General features: G+C 37.6%; 1 protein-coding gene across 1 annotated transcript in view; it reads left to right on the forward strand.

The window, feature by feature from the left end:
• The window catches only part of BICRAL (BICRA like chromatin remodeling complex associated protein), a 35,530-nt gene extending 17,974 nt beyond the window's left edge, over window positions 1-17,556 (forward strand). Inside the window, exons 5-12 of the mRNA XM_059835538.1 lie at window positions 4,123-5,823; window positions 8,453-8,552; window positions 9,803-9,900; window positions 10,956-11,017; window positions 11,145-11,290; window positions 11,458-11,552; window positions 13,062-13,164; window positions 13,974-17,556. Of these exons, the coding sequence (XP_059691521.1) occupies window positions 4,123-5,823; window positions 8,453-8,552; window positions 9,803-9,900; window positions 10,956-11,017; window positions 11,145-11,290; window positions 11,458-11,552; window positions 13,062-13,164; window positions 13,974-14,776 (3,108 nt within the window). The 3' untranslated portion in view covers window positions 14,777-17,556. The remainder of the gene's footprint in view (window positions 1-4,122; window positions 5,824-8,452; window positions 8,553-9,802; window positions 9,901-10,955; window positions 11,018-11,144; window positions 11,291-11,457; window positions 11,553-13,061; window positions 13,165-13,973) is intronic.
• Window positions 17,557-21,642: the final 4,086 nt, after the last annotated feature.

Below are 21,642 nucleotides of genomic sequence, written 5' to 3' on the forward strand. Positions count from 1 at the left end.
TTTCATATGAAAATTCTGAATGTTAACATAGAACCACTTCATGCTTTTAATATGTTAAGTATTTCATTGGGTTTTCAGTGGGGAATTAATCAAAAGATACTGCACTATTGGGCCGTGTTCCGTAAATATGGAAAACAGCTTGCTGAGCAGGGAAAATATTCTCTGGTGTAACTCTCTCCAGTAAATTGGGCTTGCAGTGCTAGTGATTGTAGATATAGTAGTGCACAACTGTAGATCTTAAAAGTTAGTCATTCATACATTTCCTGTGTGTGTTAGGATGGTTTTGTTTCTTATTTCTAAGTAGAATCTGAGCTAGCAATCTTTTTAAGTTAATGAATGAGGTTTTTTTGTTCTTTAGACTGAATAGCTAGCTTGGGATGTTTCCTTCCTGTAACTTCAGTGTTAGGGAAGTCACTTGAAATTCATTAGGTGTTGCAAGTAGTCTTCAGTATTCTCTCTTTGCCAGGAGTATATTGCAGCCCTGGACCAAGTTTTACCCAATGAGGTTGTGGAATCCCAATCTTTGGAGATAAAGCCAAGGCTGATCTGCTCTAGTGCTGGCAATAGTCCTGCTTTGAGTAGAACATTGGATGACTTCCAGAGATCCCTTCTGACCTACATTTCTTTGATTTCATTGGTGTGTTTTTTTACAAAAAACCTGAATTATTCATCCCACAATTCAGTTATTTGAATACATAGAGTAGGGTTTCCTTGGTAATTCCTCTTTCTGTTGTCCTGTTGTCTTGACTCTGTCTGTTTGTCTCATGTTTCTAACAGATACGTGGATATGCTTGTAGGTGTGTAGGGACCTTAAATAATTGGCATAAATAAATCCTGGAAACTGTTTATCTGTGCATAGAGAACTAGTGACTTTCTGTAGCCACAGTAGTGTGATGTGAAGTGTTTGCCCTGTCCTTCCCCTTTCAATGTCGTTATTATATGCTGTAGAAGAAACATACGTTGAGTTACAGTTCTTTCTCCAGATAATCTGTTTTGAGATAATGGTGGGGGAGTGGGATATCAACAGTAATAGGGTGTGCCCAATTTTCAGCTAATCAGGAGCAGTGGTTTCAACTTGGTACCAGGCTAGCCATTACTGGACAGCAGCTTCCTGTATGCAACACGGCAGAGGTGGGTTTTGAGGACTCATCCTAAGAAAAATGAGGTTATGGGGAGAAGAGGGTGACATGTGATATGTGACATGCATTTGTCATTGCCTGGACTTCCTAATTGTTCTTTGTAGAGATTCTTCTGATAAGCATGACTAGGTGGGCAGGAGTCAGGGGTGTATTTCTAGTGTATTTTCAGAAAGTGAGTTTTTGGAGTAATTTTGAGAGGGAGTGGGGATTCTGGGCAAGGTGGGATTGTTTCATAGGCAGTAGCCATTGGGAGAAACAAAAATATTTGGTGAAAGCCAGAAGAGCTTTCTGGTATATGAGATTGGGGAGTTAGGTAATCTAGAAGGCGGATGATCAGAGGAGCAGGGATTTCTAGTGTGTGTTCCTAGGATGGCTTACTGTATATTCATTCTCCAGCACTTGTTTCTTTTGTGCTATGTTCTCATCCTTTTGTATCTTCATAATTGAATACCAATGCCATCTTTTCTTCCCTCCGTCCATCACGTGAGAGCCCTGTGCTGATCTAAGTGAAGAATGACTTGATTGCAAAGATAGATTCTTATAGTGCATTGTGAAGGAACAGGAGGTATCTAAAATATAAATAGATGGTTTCACAGTCCCTACTTATAACATAAGATACCTGAAAAGTTAAAAGGCTTCTGAGTTTTTTGTCATTAAAATTTTTGCAGATACTGAAAGATCTGTCTTTGTATGTATTCAGAATTGCTACAGTGAAGTAGGATTGACTGTCTTGATGCCTGTCTTATGCCTTTCAGTGGCAGAGTTTATAAATTCGGTGTCAAGGGTTCAGTGCGTCAGCTGGTAAGCATGATCAGCCAACACCTAACACAAATGAGATTAAGTTGCTGCTGACTGAAGGACGAGAAAGCAGTGTCACTCTTCCCCCCACTCCCCCCACCCCTGAGTTGAATGATTGCATACCACCTTTACTGATTTCAGGTTGGTTTCCTTGGGCAGTCGTCAGTCCCTGTTACAACCCTCGTGAGAGGGTTCCTTAGCCATTGCCGTATTACCTGGATTGTACTGAGTTACTGCTTCCACTTCCCTATTATAGTATAGTAGAACGGTTTAAGAGAGCAGAATATTCATGCAGTCAGCGAGAATAAGACTCTTGTTGGTAAGCAGATTCATGAAGTTGCAGAGGCACTAATTTCTCATTGAAATGAGTATGGTGTTCTGCATGGCTGTTCTGAATCTGGGTAGCAGTGATTCAGATGTTAACTTGGAAGGTCCCTGGTTCCAGTTTATGCATGTAAAATTGTTTTTGGATGTTAATCCTGGGAGCAGGGAATGAAACTTGGGATTCTTCATTCCAGTGGGAGAGTTTCAAGCTATTAATCTTGATTGCATGTAATAATATTACTGTTGCTATTAATAGTAGTAGTAATAGTTGTGTTGTTAGTACTAACTGGAATAGCATTAACTGGAGCCCTCTAAGTTTGCAGTTGTGAAAGATCTCAGGTTGGTCGTTGTCACTGGAGACAAGTTGCAGGTGCAGTACGGAATTCTCCACAAGAACTGGACAGTTGTGAGTCCTAATAATGCCCTAGTCAGTGACTCCTTTTTGCTCTGCCTGATGGTAGCTAGGTACAGTTGAGAACCTGATTTGTAATTTTAGGTGTTCATGAGATGCAGATATCAAGACATTTAAGTGCTAGTTTAATGCCTTCTGCTAACATTAAATGTAAAAGAGTTTCTTGTAATTTTATAATTGTATTTTGAAAATATTTTACTGAATTTTAAGAACAATCTCTTAAAACATGGCTGAAGTTTCATAAACTACATATGCTGATTCAGAAACAGATTGGGGTAAAATTCTGAATAAATATCCTTGGGTAACTGAAGTTAGGGTGGTGCCATTATTCCATGTGATAATTACGGCTTGCAGCATCTTCACACTGTTCATATGAGGTGAAAATAAGTGTCTGTGACCTTCAAGGAGTGCAGGCTCAGAGTATGAAGGTGACTGATAATTTCACACCCACGTTCTGCATTTATCCTGACCTAAAAAGAAACTGGATGTTGTCTTTGAATAGTTGAGATACGATTTTGCAATTTAGAAAGCTGTACTCTGTCTAACTTAAAACTATTGCAAGTATTATTAGGCATTTAAATTCTTCATTCTACCTGTGGAAACCTGATACTTGTTTTGTCTAGAGTTTCTGGACATAGCTTTGTTTCAGGAAAATTTTATTGGCAGTAGGCCAGAGTAAAGCAGGTTCTGATTTTCCTTATCATAGTATTAATGGATGTAGATTTGAAGGATTTTTTCATTCAGGATGCCACTTAATATTTGCTGTAGTTTCAATGTTTATAGTTGTCTGTAATCTTTTTACTAGCATAAACCACAAAGTCTGTAGCATTGTTTTTCTTACCAGTTTGTTTCTAAAATTTTTCTAATCATAGAATTAGTGTAATTCCTTAACTTTATGAAGTGGTCACTAGTTTGCACTGCATGACTATAGAAATATTGGTAGGATTTTGGGAGATGGATCTCATTTGATAGAGGAGGTCAGTGAAAGAGCAGCTTTCCTCCTGCCTTTACCCTGCTGCTACTGCTGCTACTGAAACCTTGCCTCAAACTGAGTTACAGTGGAGGTCTTTTCACTCCTCCTTTCTTTTATCCTTTTATCCATACAGTGCTCAGCTTGAGGAAGGGAAAATGGTACTTAAAGAGCATGTCACATCCTCTTGAAACAGTGCAGCCACAGAGCTGAGTGCTGTGGAATTGGGAGATTTGAGAAGTGAGAGTAGTGTCTCCAGCAGTCTGTTATGAGGGCATGAGTGGGATGTAAGTGATGCACATGTTTATGCTGACCCACTGTATGGGATGAATGTCACCTTATATATATATATATATACATACTATGCAAAGAATACAATTTTGTAAAGAAAGTTTGTTTGCATGAAAAAAAGCTTGGTGGGGAAACAAGGTAGAGCTTGGAATTTCTGAAAATGATTTATTTCTTGTTTTGCATTTCAGAACACTGATCCTAAGTCGTCTGTAAAAGGTGTGAGTGGTCAACTTGGAGAGGGGCCTAGTGATGGACTGCAGCTGTCCAGTAGCCTTCAGTTTCTTGAAGATGAACTTGTATCTTCTCCTTTACCTGATCTTACTGAGGATCAGCCTTTTGATATTCTTCAGAAGTCCTTGCAGGAGGCCAATATTACTGAACAGACTTTGGCAGAAGAGGCATATTTGGATGCCAGTGTAGGTTCTAGCCAACAGTTTGCACAAGCTCAGCTTCATCCTTCTTCATCAGCATCCTTTACTCAGGCTTCTAATGTTTCTAATTACTCAGGTCAGACGTTGCAACCTATAGGAGTTACTCAAGTGGTACAGCAACCTGTTGGAGCATCTTTTGCAAGCAATACAGTTGGTGTGCAACATGGCTTTATGCAACATGTCGGAATTAGTGTTCCCAGCCAGCATTTGTCTAATAGCAGCCAGATTAGTGGTTCTGGGCAGATACAGCTAATTGGTTCATTTAGTAATCAACCTTCCATGATGACCATTAATAACCTTGATGGATCTCAGATTATACTGAAAGGCAATGGTCAACAAACACCTGCAAACATGAGTAGTGGCCTCTTGGTTCATAGACAAACTCCAAATGGTAACTCACTGTTTGGTAACTCAAATTCAAGTCCAGTAGCACAACCTGTAACCGTTCCATTTAACAGCACAAATTTTCAGACATCATTGCCTGTCCATAATATCATCATTCAAAGGGGTTTGGCACCAAACTCTAACAAAGTTCCCATTAATATCCAACCAAAGCCTATCCAGATGGGTCAGCAGACTGCTTACAATGTGAATAACTTGGGAATACAGCAGCATCATGTACAGCAAGGGATTCCGTTCGCTTCTGCAAACTCACCTCAGAGTTCAGTAGTTGGTCCTCATATGTCTGTTAATATTGTTAATCAACAAAATACAAGAAAATCAGTTACACCTCAGACAGTTAGCAACGCTGGAGGTAGTATTGTTATCCATTCTCCTATGGGACAGCCTCATGCACCTCAAAACCAGTTTCTCATACCTACAAGTTTGTCTGTTAATTCTAATTCAGTTCATCATGTCCAGGCCATAAATGGACAACTTCTTCAGACTCAGCCTTCCCAGCTGGTTCCTAGCCAAGTGTCTGCTGAGCATGTAATGCTCAACAGGAACTCTACAAACATGCTAAGAGCCAACCAGTCGTATTCAGGACAGATGCTTAATAATCAGAACACAGCTGTTCAGCTTGTTTCCGGCCAGACATTCACAGCTCCTGGAAACCAAGTTATAGTAAATCATGGAACTTCGCAAATTGTTGGTGGACAGGTGCCACTGCAGCAGGCGTCACCAACGGTGTTACATTTGTCACCCAGTCAAGCTAACGTTTCTCAAGGTAGATCGAGTTTTACTACAATGTCACCTGGGCAGTCTACAGCCTCAAGTATGTCAGCTTCTAATCGATTTGCTGTTGCAAGTTCTTCTGGTTCAGTACATCCTAGCTTGGGACCATCAGTTCAGTCTGTCGCATCAGGAGGAAACTTTACTGGAGAACAGCTCACGCAGAACAGAACTCAAGTTCCCGTCAGTGCATCACATCGTCTTCCGGCATCCTCTTCCAAGTCTGTCAGCACCTTTAGTCACACGTCAGTTGGAGTAACACAACAACAGTTTGCCTTTGGTCAGGTATGAGACCTACTTGAGAATGTAGTCAAAGAAATCCTTCTAAGCTATGCTAAAATCTGGTTAACACCAACTTTAATACTCTGCTAATAACAGAGAGTGTTAATTTTGCTAGTTTGTATTGTTACAAATAATGTGGAACTGCTGAAAATTACTGTAACCCAGAGACATAATTTCTAAAGTCTGTCAGTGAGTGAATGAGTCTGTCACTTTCATTAATTCAGAAGATTTGTTGGTGATACATAGTAATATTTTCAGAACTGTTTAGCACTGATCTATTTCTGCTCCTATTTAAAGGAATGGATGTTGTAAAAATATACCACTATGAGCTTTCCTGAAAATCTTAGATTTCCTGAAAATCTAGATTTTAAGGCTCGGGTACATTCTTAGCACTTACAAGTCTTTTGACCTCATAAAAAAATATGCATGTATTTTCAATGTTTGACCTATTCAAATTAGAGATGAAAAGATTTCTTGGGTTTCTCTTTGTTATTTACCATACGAAATTAATCTGTTAAAACTTAACCTTTTTGGCATTTTGCCAAAAGCTTTTTGTGTCTGGAGCAGTTAGAACCTTTCAAATCTGAAGCAAAGACAAGGCAAGAGGTGTTTCTTAGAATCCTTAAGAGAAAATACCTTTTAAAGCAGTTTGTAAAAGCATAACATTTAAAATTATTTTCTCTAAGAAGAAGTCCACTTAGTAATAATTTAAAAAAATTTTCTGAATTTACTTTTAAGGTGAGCACTGGTCTTTTTTTGTCCACCTTATGCAGCTGCAGTATATATTCAACTCAAGTTTGTCTGTTTTCACAAGTGAACTTCCAAACTCTGCCAATATTTAACTCAGTGACTTGTCACACAGTTAGCAACAAGCTATTATTCTGCTTCTGTCCTTTTTTTGCTTTTGTTTTTTTTCCTTGGTCATTATAAAATACTGATAATAACTGTCTGAGAATGCATTTGCACTAACTATCTTAGATCTTTCTCTTTTCCCAAAGGTCTAATGGATTTTTTTATCCAAGACCAAAACAGGCAATGAAATAATGTGTCGTAGAAAGTAATGTGTATTTAGCAAATAAGGGTGAACATGTTGTAGAACCACACTTTTAGACTTTGCCAAAACTCCTAGCACGAGTTGTTTGCAGATGAGTAATTTGAGGCCTGCCTGACTTTCTCTTCACGTGTACACATCTTGAGGGTAGAAAGGCTCTACAGAGGGATCTGGACAGGCTGGATCGATGGGCCCAGGCCAATTGTATGAGGTTCAACAAGGCCAAGTGCTAAGTCCTACACTTGGGTCACAACAACCCCATGCAACGCTACAGGCTTGGGGACGAGTGGCTGGAAAGCTGCCTGGCAGAAAAGGACCTGGGGGTGTTGATTGACAGCCGGCTGAATATGAGCCAGCAGTGTGCCCAGGTGGCCAAGAGGGCCAGTGGCATCCTGGCCTGTGTCAGAAACAGTGTGGCCAGCAGGAGTAGGGAAGCAATTGTACATTTGTACTTGGCATTGGTGAGGCCGCACCTCGAATCCTGTGTTCAGTTTTGGGCCCCTCACTACAAGAAGGACATTGAGGTGCTGGAGCGTGTCCAGAGAAGGGTGACGAAGCTGGTGAGGGGTCTGGAGCACAAGTCTGATGAGGAGCGGCTGAGGGAACTGGGGTTGTTCAGTCTGGAGAAGAGGCTGAGGGGGAGACCTTATTGCTCTCTACAATTACCTGAAAGGGGGTTGCAGAGGAGTGGGTGTTGGGTCTCTTCTCCCAAGTGATTAGCGACAGGACAAGAGGAAATGGCCTCAAGTTGCGCCAGGGGAGGATTAGGCTGGATATTAGGAAAAATGTTTTTACTGGGAGAGTGGTGAAACACTGGAACAGGCTGCCCAGGGAGGTGGTGGAGTCACCCTCACTGGAGGTGTTCGAGGAATGTGTAGACGTGGCGTTGCGGGACATGATTTAGTGAGCATGGTCGTGTTGGGTTGATGGTTAGACTTGATGATCTTACAGGTCCTTTCCAACATCAGTGATTCTGTGATCTTCCTATTTGTAGGATATGTGCTGGGTCAGTGAGTTTCAGCAGTTACAAAAGCATAATATTTCCTATTGCTGTAAAAGATCATTTTGGTTTTGTGCTGAAATTTCAGAGCTGAAAATGGGAACTACAGAGAACAAATTCTACTGTTTAATAGAATCTTTGTAGCTTGTTTGTACTTGCATTTTAAGTGTTGTACTGTACCATAAACCATGTATCATTTAGTCGCTAAACATTGGACAGTGTGTTCCGCTGAGTATTTTTTTGTTGTGGAGACAGCTTATTTAAGTCATCTTGCAGTTTTGAGATTCTGAGAAGCTGAGCTTTCTGAGGGCCACTTGTAGTGGTAAATCATGGTGGTTCTACAACGTAACTGGTGTATATTTGTGCTGTTAGTGTAATTTCTATTCCTCTCTAACGTACTTTATAAAATTTTTGAACTTAGGAGGAATTGAGAAGTCTGAAATTTCACCAGTTATGAGTTTGAGCTTGAAAAAGGATGCGTAGAGCTGAATTTTAGTTGCCTTTTTTCTTTTTTCCTCTGTTAAAGCTTTCCGTAAATATTTGACTGTGTTTTTTTATTTTTTTAAATGTATGTGGCACAGAAAAAAGCTATGAACCAGACATCACCAGTTTCTGCATTGAAGACACAGGATAATTTGAGACAGCCTCAGCTAACAAGTCTTCTGAGCAACACGCTATCAGGTCAACTAAGGTCTTTTTAAAATAATTTTCTTAATTTTTGCCAGCAACAGAAATTGGTTCTTCTTCAATGTGTCAGACTTGCATTGATGGCTCATGCTGATAGGGTCGTAAAGGTTATCAGAATTTTGGAGGAAGGCAAACTAAATTTTTCAGTATTGAATGTGTGCTTTTATTTTTGCCAATCATGGCACTTCATTTTGTAGAGTGGAAAGTTGAATCTCCACAATAAGCAATTATTTCTCCCCTCTATAAAAGCCAAAATTGTACCTTCTTTCATCTTTCTTTTTTTTTTTTTCAGCTTAGGAAAATAGAAATAAGTAATTTTCAAAATATGGAGATCTGCTAAAAATTCTATGAAACTTCTAGACCATCTCTTGTGAGGGCTGCTTCGTATATAGAGGAAAGAAAAATAGTGATTACAAGGTTATGTGCAGGCTGTTGTTACTTGATTTGTTTTTTGAATGTGTTACTTTCAGTTAGAATAGTTAATGCATGCTTCATGCAAAATACTGGGCTTTTCAAGCAGCACCATGCTACTAAAAGAACAAACCCAATATATTCAAAACCAGAAAAATGCACTAACCTTCACGTTCTCTTTGTACATAAGTAAGCCTTTTGGATAAGGTCCCTTAATCTACCTGCTTTTTTTTCCCTTGTGTACTGGTATGTGCAAGCTGTCCAGGCAGTTCTCTACAATCAGCACAGTATGGTTTTTTTGAGAGGGGAAAAAAAAAATTCTTATTTGTGTGGTTGTAATGTAGCATGGCTGGTAAGATGCTGTTTGAATTCCTGAGCAAGGCAATTGGAGGAAGTCTGCCCATCTAGAAAATCTAGGGGGGAAAAAAAAAAAATTATGATGCCTGCTGTCTAAATACTTTCAGGAGCTCTAGAAAAATTGGATTTATGTGCTTGAGGGAGGGTTGGTATTAAAAGATTGATAAAATGTACTGTATGATTTTCAGTAAATTGTTGGGGCATTATACTTAACAGTACTTGAATTTATTCTTACATTGCAGTAGGAGATGATTTATATCTGAGGATTTTTGTGGTTTGTAGCAGAAAATACCAGTCCTGTTTCATTTTTATGAGCCAGTTTGTCCCCAGGGTAGTTGCACTAATGCTTTTAAGCATGTGAGACATGTATCTTTCTCCTAAAAGCTAAAAACTCAGGTAAAATTATCAGGATAGGTACATGAAATTGTTCTGGTTTTGCTTAGGATGACAGAGTCTTTTTAACATACTCTTTATAGGACAGGACTCTGGAGGAAAAATCATACAGCAATCTCTAGGAACTGCACAGCCACAAGAAAAAGTGATAGGATCATCATCAGTTCAACAGAGTATACAGGTAAAGAATACTTTTATTTTGATGTTTCCATTAAAATTTTAGTGAAGTTAGGGATGTTTTAACTCCATATTGTTAATCTAGGAGTCCTTGCAGGTTTTTTTTGGAGTGTATGAAGTCACTCAAGCTTGTCAGCTTCTACCTTGACATAATAAACGTTGAATATTTTGCAAATTGATATTCTGAATGCTGTTTTGAGATTTAATTCAGTAAGTGGAGTCTGACTGTACTGTTCCCTGAAGATAATTTCATATGACATAGTAATTCTTCACTGAGTTGGACATAAGTTAGACCTACTCTTACCATTACTTCTTACAAACTCAGCTGTTCTCTAGCTTATTGGGAAGGGATGTATTAAACAAAGATTATTTGATCCAGAATGGCTTCTTTGGGAGAATACTTGGATTGCAGTAATGCCTCTCGTACAGGAGGAACATGAGCCTTTACCACCTCCGACAGCCTCACATCTTGGGACAGTGTTCCCTTGAAAAATCTTGGCTTCATAAATGTCTAAGGAAAGGACGAGATGATGTAGCTCTACCTGATGGGTATATCTATAGCATGGACACTGAAACAGAATTCCTAGAACCACTTTCACCCCCTATCCAGCCACCATGGCTTTTGAGAATTCAAGTACGCAACCTTGGCCTGCTTTCCTGACAGATACTCTAATCCATCAAAATCAGGCAAGATGGCATCAGCTGAGAAATGCAGAGACAGTTCTTGAGAGCAGGTTTCTTGGAAGAGTTTTTAGTTGTATCTTTTCTTCTTTTCACCTGCTAAATTTGATAACCAACCTGTTTCCTAGTGAAGCATGTATATGCACTACAGTGGAATTTGCCTACTAACAACATTTCAGACCTTTGGTTTATGTAAGAGAAGTGACTTCCCTATTTCATTGATACAGTGCCCTGTGAAAATAGGAGGTAGTTGAAAGTGTTTATACTTACATGGTGGTTACACTTAGTATTGGTGATAAACTTAATTGGCAGACATAAATGCTGAAACTTTGCGAAGGAGGGGATATATTGTAATTCGTCTTTTTATTTTGAACTTAGGTGGATGGTCATTTAGTTGGACAGAAAAGGCCTGCTGCTAAACAGTTAACTAAAGGAGCTTTGTAAGTCATTCTTCTTTCGTAATTTTGTTGCAGATATTTTCTCTAACCTTCATTTCTTTTTAGATTTTGTCAATGTATAAACTTCTGTTAGAGTTTGTTAACTATATGTCATGAATTTTCCTTGTAGTATTCTACAGCAGTTACAGAAGGATCAAGTGCATGCTGTGACACCAGATAAAAGTCGGTTCAGATCATTAAATGATGCAGTTCAGAGACTTCTTTCATACCATGTGTGCCAGGGATCACTGCCAACAGAGGAAGACTTAAGAAAAGGTAATATTCTTTTTAAAAATTGGCAATATGTTTGTAATCAATGTATTGAGAGAATTCTTTATGTAAGTGAGATCAATAAGAAAGGGAACATTTTTAAATTTGTGCAGATTACTGAACCTTCTGCTTACTGAAGAACAGTATTTGAAAGTATACTCTTGTCTTTCTAGTGGACAGTGAATTTGAATCTGTAGCTACACAGCTTCTGAAGAGGACACAGGCTATGCTGAACAAATACAGATGTTTGCTTATAGAAGATGCAATGGTAAGGTGTATAACCTATGTACTTTTTATGTTTATAGGATATGATTCAGTTTGTTAAAAAACCCCAACATCTACAGGAAGGTGAGAGGTAGCATTAAAATTAATTTTGTTGATACTATTTATCGCCTTATGAAGGTGACAAGTGTATATATGAAGGTTTTAGAGGTACATGGATATAGCCAGTGTACTTATTGTTGCACGAGCAATCTCAGTGGCCAACCTGTGTTTTTAAGTGTATGCACACGTCTTAAATCAGTGACATGGGTTGGGTTTGTATTTCACATACCACCTAAGTAAGGGTGCTGTTGTATATAAGTTACATAGACATTTAAGACACGTGAACTTCCGCTCTCTGCTCTTGCGCTGAACAGGCTGTGGTAGTCAGGCAGCTGATTTCTGTATATTTCTGTGGGGGATAGAGCCTGAAAGAATGTTGAAAAGCTCCATTCAGAGGCCTCCAACCATACTATAATTGGAGCTAAATCATACTACAATTTAGGAAATCATTACTTCTTAGAAGCTGGGTGGAGCCTCACGTTTTCATCAGAAATGCTTCTGATTTAAGTGCTTTCACAATCCCAGGCATGAGGTAAAAAGAAAACTGACAAAGTTTCTTTAAGAATGTAGTTTACAAGGATCAGGAAATGCCATTGTGGCTTCAGACATGCTAGTTTTCAAGCCTGGAAAAGTTCTGAATTTGAGTATCATAGACATTTAAATCACACTGCTTTAGAGACAGGAATACGTAATGTAAGTGTTAGAATTAATACGGTTTTGGAATCTAGCAGTTCCGTTACAAAAGGTACTAACCATCAAGTATTTGCAAGTAATTGCAGGTGCAAAAAGGGGATGGAGGTTAAAATCTGTTCTTTTAGCATCTGGTATGTTGTATGGTAAATCCTATTCAGTCATTTTGAAGAGGTTATTTCACATAGCGTTCAGGTTTGGAACTAGGTACCTGTGTTGTGACTTAGTAGCCAGTGACCGTTCTTCTGTGATGGATGGATCCACCTGGCTTGAAGGCATTGTCAGCAAAATGCAACTCGGCACCAATGATTTAGAAGGATGGGAGAGAAGTGCAGGAAGGAAACAAGATGATAGAGTGGTCCCATTGCAAGATTTTTGCTGTTGTTTCTCTCTGAAAGAGAAAGATACTGTATGATGTAAAGAATTGTGGTGTACAGTGGTAAACAGACTCAGTCCTGAAAAGGTACAATTCTTACAATTGGAATAGTAATTCATTGTTTTAAAATATTTAACAAATAAAATGTACCATAAAATGTGAATAATAGTTTATGGTTGAGTTTTAGTAGTGGTTGGGGTCACAGTCAACATCATTGAAGATGTTGTGGAATTGTGAACATTCTCTGCAAATACCTAATGAAAGACATTGTTTTTCTCTGAAGAGTAACTAATCTATGAATGTTCTGATTTGGTACCAACATACCGAGTGACTACAGAGATGGTTGTGTTTTTGTTTTTTTGGTTTTTTTTTCCCATTCTCCTGCAGCGGATAAATCCCTCTGCAGAAATGGTTATGATTGATAGGATGTTTAACCAGGAAGAAAGGGCATCTCTGACCCGGGATAAGCGTCTTGCACTAGTGGATCCTGGTAAGTAACGGTTAACTTCTGAATCGTACAAAAGCAGCATTAAGTATGGAGTGTTGAAAAATAGTTGTGGCTACAGTAAGGCACTCATTGCTAGGGATTCCAGTAATCAAAATTCTGAATAAGCAGTTGCAAGTTATATTTTAATAACTCCCAAATTCAACAAGCTAGAGACACTGTAAGGTTGAAAGCAGTTATTTGGGGAAAAAACATATTTGCCCTATTTGGCAGAGAAATATTTCCAAGTTTCTTTTGACAATAGTCACGACTCCTACATGGTCTCAGTTCTAGTAAGTAAGAATCTGTGAGTTTGCTGGCAGTCAGAAAGAACACCACTGGATGAAGCATGAGTACTCCTGTTCATCTTAATGAAGTGTTGCTTTTGGAATGTCATGGCTGCTTAAATGGCAGCATTTTTAACCAGGCTCTTGTTGAACATAGCAACTAGAAACACATTATTTGTGTAAGGTAGCAGTTACTATTTGTGTAAATGTTCTGCATATTCTGCATATCTTAAAAGATACTCAGAGGATGCATTGAAGAAGGTATTAGTCTTCCAGATATTTGGAATGCTAGGAAGTGCCCTTAGTCTGGTTTTACAGTGCACGTACGTGCGTAGTATGCTGATTAATTTGGTGATAATCTTCTACACTGGATGCAGCAGAACACTTAAGCATGTGTACGTCTCTTAAAGACATGAATCTGTAGGCTGTGGATGTTATTTGCATTTTAATACTCAGAAAAATACGTTGGAGTGTCTGTTATTTTGATGTGTAGGTAATTTAAGTAAAATGTTGTTACTTAATTTTCAGATGGTTATCAGGCCGATTTTTGTTGTTCTGCCAAACAATTTGATAAAACAGCTGAAGAAGCACAGTCCAGCAGAAGTGACCATCAGTCTAGCAAAACATTACCTTCTCGAAGTCATACTACCAAAACCCAAGCCAGAGACCGACCAAAATCCAGCTCAGCAGAGTCCACAAATCACAGTAAACTTCCTCTAGTGCCTAACAACATTCTGACACCACAAGAAGGAATAGCTTCTACTAAAAAATCGGAGAGCCTCACTAAAGCTTTAAAGTTTGAAAAAGCTAATTGTTCTTCTGAGAGCCAATACGTGGCCCTTTCTGAAGAAAAGATGGCTGGGAAAGATCTTGCCAAGTCCACCGAGAATTCTTCGAGTTCTGAAGACTTGTCAAAGACTGTGTCAAGAGGCAGTCATGGAACACACAATAAAATATCAAGGAACACAGTTCAGTCTTTCTCAAAGGTAACATGTAATAATTCCCTCCAAGACAAAACTCTGAGGAGCTCTCCAAAGAATGAGGTTTTACATCCTGATAACAGGAAAGGCTCTGGTGAACCCCAGCAAGACTTACTGCTCAGTAAGAGTTTAGAAACTACATTTAAAAACATCTTGGAACTTAAAAAAGCTGGGAGACAGCCACAAAATGAGGCGACAAGTAGCGGCTCGGTTGAATTAGATTTTCCTAATTTTTCACCAATTGCTTCACAGGAAAACTGCCTGGAAAAATTTATTCCAGACCACAGTGAAGGTGTTGTAGAAACTGACTCTATTTTAGAAGCAGCTGTAAATAGTATCTTAGAGTGTTAATAGTTAGAGTACCATGGACAAGTTATGTTTCTCTTAGCAGAAGCAAATGTGAATGACACCACAAGTACAGCCTGACATGCATTTAAGGTTAACCTTTCTAAACTAGATTCTGTTCTGTGTTTGAGAGCAATACTCATTGTGGTTACAGTGAGATATCCAAGTAAAGTTAATCCTTGTTAGAATGCAGTCTGTTAGGGCCTTACTATTTCAAGTATTATTATGATAGTGCTTTTGATAATTGTGCAGTACCTGCAACGTAACAGGCCCTATGTAATACGGTAATATACTGACAATCACAGTCATTTGAAAGGATATATTTATTAAGAAAATGTTTTTAAAAAGTGATGGAAGCAACAATTCTCCCCTACCCTTCTCTTACACAAATCATCAAATTTTTAGTTTTTCTGGAAAACCCACTGTACCTCTATTCAGAAGTGATTATTTGCTTTGTTAATGAATCTGTGTTCTAGGATTCTTAAGTTGGAAGGATATCATCAGTGTGTTTACGAGGCTTCATAATTTAAACTTAAAGTGCTTTTCTATTGCTTTCTGAGCAGAAACTAGTACTTGATGATATATTTGTAGTGGGTAATTTTAGTCTGTGGGATGATATTATATGATCTTAGTCACAGTGGCATGATATGAAGTAATAAATGCTTGACTAAGGAAGGTAGAATGGAAGCCAGTAAATGGCAAAGTGTACAGGATGAGGCGATGATAGAGCCATGAATTTATATATATAATACATATATATGTTAACTCTTGAGGAAAAGATTTTGCATTTTATAATTGGATGTAGTCAGCCTTGAGTCTTTCTGAAGTGGTATAAATGGTTTTTTTATTTGTTGTTCGTTTGTTTTTTTTAGACCAAGTGTCAAAAGCACTTTTATTTGAAAACTGTTATGATATTTGTAGCTTATATTTTAAGAGGACATTAGCCTTACTCTGATTAAATTTAAAGGCCAGTGTTTATTTTTGATTTTTTTTTGCTTTTTGCTGTCAGAGAATGTTAAATCATCCACCGTAGCAGTCATAATTATCAAGATATGTACAGACCAAAGTCAATCAGCAATCCCATTGTTTAAACATATCGAAAAGTGTGTAATTATTAATTCATATTGTAGAGCCAAGTGAAACCATTGCATGGTTTGTATTTGGCTTGCTGTCATGTTGTTAAGATAGAATCTTATTATTTTATTTATTTATTTTAATCTATGACATCTTTTTTTTGCTACCCATGCTGCTTTTTCCTAGTTTACTTTGGTCATGAGTCCTTTTGTGCACATAAGTGCACTTACATTTGTCACATACGTGTAGAACATATGTCTGCTCAGGAGGATATAGCTTTTGTGGTTTCTAAGGTATGCTCATGTTCTCCCCCAGACCTTCTCCACAATTTCTTAGAAAAATAACCAGCCATTTTCCAGACTTGCTGATTACAATTTTCATAATAGAGAGGCTCATTGTGACAAGCTGTGGTTGTCAGTCAGATTGCCAGGAAAGAAAACAGAAGGTTTTGCTGTCATGTAATTCAGTCCATCTGAATAGCACAAAAGAAAGCAGAATTAGATCCTTGTGACAGTAGAAGATTACAGTGCAACTCAGTGTTGAGCTACAGTCCACTGTCTGGCCACTAAAGGAAACCAAATCTAGAAAGCAATGTGAGAAAGATGAACTTACTTAAAATTAATTTCCCCTTCAACGTGAATGGAAATACTGGTTTTGTATGTTACTAATTGCCATTTAAAAAAATTGTGCCAATTTTAAAGTACATGTTTGTAAAAACCCAACATTCCCAAGTGTTGTATAAAATATTCAAGGTAATAATAAGTATTGCCAGTTTTAAATTTTTAGTTAGGTGTCCATAGAATAGACTCTCAAGCAGTTAATTCTTTTGTTCTTGGCAAAACTGACAATATAGTCTTCACCTGTTGCCTTTTTAGATTTAATAATATGCTCAAGGCTGTGTATCCTGATGCGTATTTTATTTTATTGTTCTGGAAATTTAACCGTTCTAAACCATCTAGGAAGGAAAACAGTAAGTTACACAGCTGTATGTTAACTAGTTAAATTTTTCTTTTATAGGGAAAAAGAAGTAAAGTTGCACATTCATTGATCCACTTGCTTTTTGTACCACCTCAAAATAGGTACGGGGTGTCCAGCCTCTCTACAGCAAATACATAATTGAAGTGTCAGGCTATGTGTCTTCTATTGGATCTCATTTGGGGATGGGGGACAATGGCATACAAAAAATGACAAATTACAAAAAGTAATCATGGTTGATTTGGTCAGACACATTTCTCTGAACTACTTATGAGAGGAACCCATTGTACAATCCTAGCAAGATTAATCTTAGATTGTTAATGTTCTGTTGTTCACTCCTTTAAATTCAGTTCTAAAGGAATTCTGGTACGTGATGAAGCAGTAAATGAAAGAATTGTATTTTTCTTGTGCTTAAAAAAAAAAAATGAATTTATTAATCATATGGGCTCAAGTCCAGCAAAGTATTGTGAATGTGCATGACTTTAAACATGTTTTCATTATTTTGCTGGATCAGCATTGTGATTTCAATGTTATTTAATATTGCCTAATATTAAAACAAATTTTAAACTGGCAATTAAGAAAACTATGTTCGTTTTGAAGATTTTAGTATAATTTATCTGTTAGATTAGGGAGGCCTTACAGACTGACTTCACTTAAAGAGGATGTGTCACTTATTGTCAGTGTGGTATGGACTTTATTTGCTTAAATACCTTCATTTGTAAAGTATGTCTCACTTGAAATTGCTTTGTATACATTTTGTAAAAATATTTATAAAATGTTTTGTAAAAAAAAAAGTATAACAAATTGCAGTTTATTTTGTTATGTTGGATAAATACTGTTAAAAGACACAAGTCAGTAAATATATTGTTAATCCATGGATAGGAAATGTTTAGTTGGAGATTACAAATTGAAACAACCATTGCAATACAGCCAAAGATTTGGGAAAAAATGTCTATCTGTGATTGTCTTGATTTAACCAAGTTGAATATTTACATTTCCAAAAGAGGATTGTTCTCAGCTTTAAGTAATATGGTTGCAAGATATTATTACTCCTGTGCTTTTTATAATGCAGCCCTGTTATAAAGTACTTAATAGGCCAACTTCCTATACTCTTTATGAATCTTTCTGAACATACGCTATTAGGGCTTGGTTCATGTGGCATTAAAACTACATATAGTAATGTCAGTCTCCAGATAAGAAGATTGCAAAGTGTCCTACTCTTTTGTCATTAGAAATCTTGCCATGGTGAGGTTGCTGAGACATGCTCTCCTTCTCCAGCATGTTTTCACAAGATAGAGGCATCATCTTCCTGATACGTCACGGAGATAGAAGAAAAGGGAGGGATTTTGTTACTCATCTGGCCACCTCATCCATGCCGCGAGTTTCTGAGTTGTGCCAGTTGTATTTGGTTATAGATACCTGCGATTGCAGTATTTGCCATTCCTTCTTTTTGGCTGTGAGAAGATACTACAGTTGCTGGTGATGTAATGCTTCTTCCTACTTTTAGAGTGGTGACGAACCTTTTCTTACTGTGATTGAATTTTTCAGAAAGTGTGCTGAGATTCTGATCTAGTAAAGCTCTTATGCTTGGAACTTCAACACTTTTTGGAGGCTATGAAAATGAAGGATTGGTGAAGTGCACTGCCTGTCAACTTGGAGTAGGGCCTGCAGTGTTGAAAGGTAGAAATCTTTGTGGTTAGTATTCATTATTTTGTCAATGAGACAAAATAAGCATGCATTTTGGATTCAGACAGTAACAACATGAATAAAATCAGTTATATATTATTTTAATCTCTGTTAAGGTTAGGATGGCTAAACATCTTGGAATTTTTTTCTATTTATTGTATCCCTGTAGAATTACCAGGCAAACTTTGTGGGTTGGGAAACATTTGATGTACAGTTCACCGTGCAGCTGTCTTCACTTTAGGTTATCTTTTTGTTACAAGAACGTGGTGTTTTTTTAATTGCCTTTCAAAAGCATTTTCATGGTGGGGATTGTTATGCTTACTCCAACATTCACGGCAGAATTTTTGAAGATTTGGACATGCATGTTAATGCATAGCTAACAGTCAAAACGGGTTTCATTTTGAGGATCTGTACAAAGAAAAAAAAAAACTGCCAGAATAGGCTTGGCACAAGGAAAGGTATGTAAGTAATTTTAAACTTTAAGAGAAATTCCTCTCTTCTTCAGGAAGTGTTTTCTTTATAAGCTTTTGAATTTTTCCTTTATAATTGTACACACTTTTTCTTGGAATTTTCACAATCATGTTTGTCAGCTTCAAGAAATGCAAGAAATTGTCTTCATGACTTGGGGGTCACCTGTCACTTTGGTTAAAGAAAGCCATTGCAGAAAACAAGTTCTGGTGAAGACCTGAATAGTAGCAGCTCTGGTGTACAGATAACAATACGCTGTACACAGATTTCAGATTGTGGTAGTGGTGGGTATTCTGAAGTATTTGTTTATAATTTATGGATTGGCATTTGTCTTTCTGTGCTACTAGTCTTGCAACTAGTCATTGTACTGGAAATTGAAAAAAATGTATCCATAATAACTAGTTGCAATAGGTAGACACCAAGCAAACTTGAGCAAGCTTGCTGTACTAGGGAAGAAAAAAGGACACAAAGTGTCCAGCTGAATGAATTTACACTTCTGGTGTAAAAGCAAAACCATCTAAAGTTGCCCTTTTGTGTGCTGAGCATAAAACCCTGCTTTATTTTTTTCTAGACTTGATTATCGTACAGTTTTGTGGGGAAAAATGTTTTACAAATGGAGGAAGAAGCTAAATCAGAATTTAAGGCTCTTTTGTAGTATACTCTTTGCTTGGCCTCATATGCTAGCTTTTGTTTAGGTGGGTGCCATTGTTTCTGCAGGTTATTAGCGTTCTGGAGTGTAGTGCTCAGTCTTCATTGCTGCTTTTGCACTGCAGGATTTTTTGGAGGAATTTCTTCCAGTATTTTAATGTTTTTTTTTTTTTCTTGAAAAGGAAATCATAGAATTGTTTAGGTTGGAAAAGACCCTTAAGATCATCAAGTCCAACTGTTAACCTAGCACTGCCAAGTGAAATGAGGTGTTCTCATTTGAGGTAAACTGTTGCAACTATGTTAATGAAATGACAGCAATTTTAGAACTTGGTGCTCTGAAGGGGAAGCAAGGTTTGTTAGTCCATGCTGATACATCTAGACACCTTTTAATGTTTCACTTAGCTTTTATGTCTACGTAGCTTTTAATGACCTAGTACAGTCATACCAGAGGCCAAATTTTCAAAATTATCCTGAACTCTTGGCTATACGAGTTCCTTACTGTCACATGTTTATTACAACAGAAGATACTGATGTTTCATTCTAATTAATTTACTAAAATAGGCTTGTCCTGTAGAGCTCCACTGTTTCTGCACACCACTGAGGTGGAAGTAACATAGACCTAACTGTGACGTTCCTTTCTAGACAGCTGGTGCGCAGGGCCCGATCCATAGTCTGTTGAATCAGTGGAAAAATGATTTTCAATTAAGGATTATGGTGGTAATGCTTCTCTTTAAAAAATAAAAAAGCATGAAATTTAATTGATACGATATCCTTGGGTGGAAGGTGATGCAAGGACTCTCAGATTCTACAGTGATGACCACCATCTCAGCACTTAGGTAGGTAGCATTATATAATTAATTGTGTTATTTGGGGTGGTGATTGAATAAAATGTTTTCTTATAAGTGGGCTGCTAATTTTTTCCTCTAAACATTATACACTTTCAATAATTACTGCACAGTTCTGAAAATACGGTGCTTTAGTCTCTCCTGTGAACTTTGACTTCAGATGTTCATACTGAGATGTGAAACCATGTGCAAGTCATGGTGAGAAATTGCAAGGAGTTAAGGTCAGGTAGGTGGTACAGAAAGTGAGCTAAAATAGTTGACATTTACATGAGGCTAAAATCCTGTCTGGATTATTGTGATCAAAACTAAAGTTCAGTAGCTGAAATTAAATTCAGAAATGACAAATTGTGAAGTTTAACTGGAGACGTACAAGGTTGAAATCGTTAAAATAATGCATGTCATTCCTGAGCTGTGTCTCAGCAATTGGATTCTCATCAACTTCAAGCTCTGGGAATTACTTCAGTGATAGTCAACACTGACAGCTTTTTGAAATTATCAGATGGCACATCAAAGACACTGGAAAAAGGTGCATGTTTTTTAAACTTTTTGTATAACTTCTAAAGCTGTAATCACAAATTGTTAGCATTTTTGTGAGTGAATGCCATTTGCTGATGAGTCAGGCAGTTAATAGGCTTCGAGAGAGCTGCATGCAGCATGTACTTGTTTGCATACGGAATAACCCGGTTGAAGAAAATTTGGCCAGATTTGGCTTCAGTGATTATTGTTGGAAGTCGGGGGCTAATATTATAAATACGGATATTTAGATGATTTTCTTGCATGTCAGCATTCAGCCAGCACTGACAAAATACATATATAAATGTCTGTTCTCTCTAGAGTAGTTCTAAGTGATGTCAACAAGAATATTTCTGCACTATTATTGAATTTGAATAACTTCTGAAATTTAGTTTGAAGCTGATTTCATCTCAGATTAGAACTTCTCCTTCCAAAGTCTCATTCCAAAGTGCAATAATACACTGAAACTACATTTCAATTAATACATGTATTAGGCTCTTTTTTTTAAGCCATCCTGTGGTTGATGTGTGTGTGGTGCATATCCTTTCAGTGAGCAGCAGCAGAGTGTGACACTGTTGGAAACCTACTGTAGCTCATTTCACAGCCTGATATTGCTAAGTGTACCTGAGGCTGATGAATGGCAAACAGAATGAAAATGCATGT

Source organism: Gavia stellata, chromosome 2 (genome assembly GCF_030936135.1).
Source record: "Gavia stellata isolate bGavSte3 chromosome 2, bGavSte3.hap2, whole genome shotgun sequence".
Taxonomy (NCBI): Eukaryota; Metazoa; Chordata; class Aves; order Gaviiformes; family Gaviidae; genus Gavia; species Gavia stellata.